The sequence below is a fragment of the Aplysia californica genome, unplaced genomic scaffold (assembly GCF_000002075.1).
Source record: "Aplysia californica isolate F4 #8 unplaced genomic scaffold, AplCal3.0 scaffold00356, whole genome shotgun sequence".
In the NCBI taxonomy this organism is placed as follows: Eukaryota; Metazoa; Mollusca; class Gastropoda; order Aplysiida; family Aplysiidae; genus Aplysia; species Aplysia californica.
In genome coordinates this window covers 429,731-431,554 of record NW_004797626.1, presented here as the reverse complement: position 1 = coordinate 431,554, position 1,824 = coordinate 429,731, and the positions used below count along the sequence as shown (strand labels likewise).

At 40.1% G+C, this 1,824-nt stretch overlaps 1 protein-coding gene across 1 annotated transcript in view; it reads right to left on the bottom strand.

Moving 5' to 3' along the window:
• Positions 1–600, bottom strand: part of LOC101857581 (mitochondrial import inner membrane translocase subunit Tim13) — a 9,702-nt gene extending 9,102 nt beyond the window's left edge. Inside the window, exon 1 of the mRNA XM_005103047.3 lies at positions 384–600. Coding sequence (XP_005103104.1) covers positions 384–497 — 114 coding nt within the window. The 5' untranslated portion in view covers positions 498–600. The remainder of the gene's footprint in view (positions 1–383) is intronic.
• Positions 601–1,824: the final 1,224 nt, after the last annotated feature.

Below are 1,824 nucleotides of genomic sequence, written 5' to 3'. Positions count from 1 at the left end.
ATTAGGTCAGGGGGGCAAGCCCCCCTGAAACCCCCCTACTCTTGGGGCCAAAACCGGCGAATAACAAATGCGGGGTGGGAACTACCGGCGAAAAAGCGCCTACTTTTGCAGGGTTTCAGGGCAGGGGGGCATGCCCCTCATTATAATTTGATGTTTTGCGGTTGTTAGGTTTGATATCTTAGCTCACCGCGCATCAAACGTGTAGATCTAGATATCTAGATGTAGATCTAGATGTAGATCTAATCTAGATCTAGATCTCGGCTCAAATAAGAGGGGTGGGAACTGCCAAAAAAGCACTGTAGATTCTACTCTGACTCTACTCAGACTCAGTCTACTGTGTGTTGATGAACAGTGAACAGTGCCGGTATGGATGGCTTACTAACTTGTAGCAACTCCTGTGCATTTGCAAGTGCTATCTGCTGCTTCACTTGACTCATCAGCTGGTCCCTTGTAGCAGAGTCCATCTTTCCTCCGGGTGGTGGTGAAGAAAAATCCATGTTTCAAACTATTGTTATTATTGTTTTGTGTCCTGACCTTCTGCACATGTGATGAAACACATTCACAGCAGAGAAAATGAAAGCAGCGGACGGACAGATACGTTTTGCCAACAACCGCAGCCTTTACTTGCCAATTTGCAACTTTCATAAGGTTCAGATCTCCTTACCCGATATGGTCCCTTTTTTGTTTTTGTTTTATTTTTTTATTAGCAAACGTAGACAGGTTTAACTAAGACCTTGATTTTTTTAAAATAAAAAAGAAGTTCATACAGAATTCATTTCATCAACTAAAAATCAATGTGAAGAGAAACAAAAGACCAATCAGACATTATATTTACAGAATATTAAAATTATATACCGGAAAAAATCCAGATAGTTAAAAAGTGTGCCGTCGTCGAGGCAAATGAACGAATAAATTGAAAACTGTGGATGTGAAAAGAACGACTTTAGATTTTTATTGAGTTGGTCTTCATGCCATGCAATCCGGGTTTAGATGTGAGGGGGGTTCTGTGATACCTACTAACATGCACATAGCTATGTATGCACATAGCAAACAGATTTTAGAGTCTCGAATTTTTTGTTATACATGACAATATAGGCCTGTTGTTTGTAGGCCTTTATTGTTTGTAGGCCTATTCTTTAAAACACAAACTTTGCGAAATTCCTTCTTAGCGAAAAGCGTTCCGCGTCCCACTGATTTTGCTTTCGGGATAGGCTGTAGTTTAAATTCAATCTTCTTATTGATCAACGAGAAACGATGAAGAGAAGAAAAAATATCAAGCCTTCAAACAAATATATTACTTGCTCGAAAAAAAAAAAGAAACACATAACATTTTTGACAGGCAAGAATTTAACTTGAGTGCATGCATGAACATTTATAGCAGGTGAAATTTCAAGTTTTTCATCCCTTGTCACTTTCCCAATCGGTTGTTGGAAGACGGTCTTGAATCATCAGCTCCATTCCATGTACGTCTTTTGTCCCACCGGTTATAATATTCTCATGAAACGTGCCTGGCTGTTAGTATGTGGTGTTCGTGTGTGTTAAGAGTGAGAGAGAAAGAGAAAGAGAGAGAGAGAGAGAGAGAGAGAGAGAGAGAGAGAGAGAGAGAGAGAGAGGGGGGGGGGGGGGATATACTATTGCGCTGACTCACCTGAACTTGCAGCCCAAACTTTGAGATTTTAAAAATAAAATTATGAAGGGAAAGAAAGTACGCTAGGCGAGGTCCGTTTATTGAGACTCAAACACACAACGCATTGAAAACGGAATTACAGGACTGACTTATTCTTTTTTTATAGACCTAATCTAATCCACACTTTTCTGGGAGTT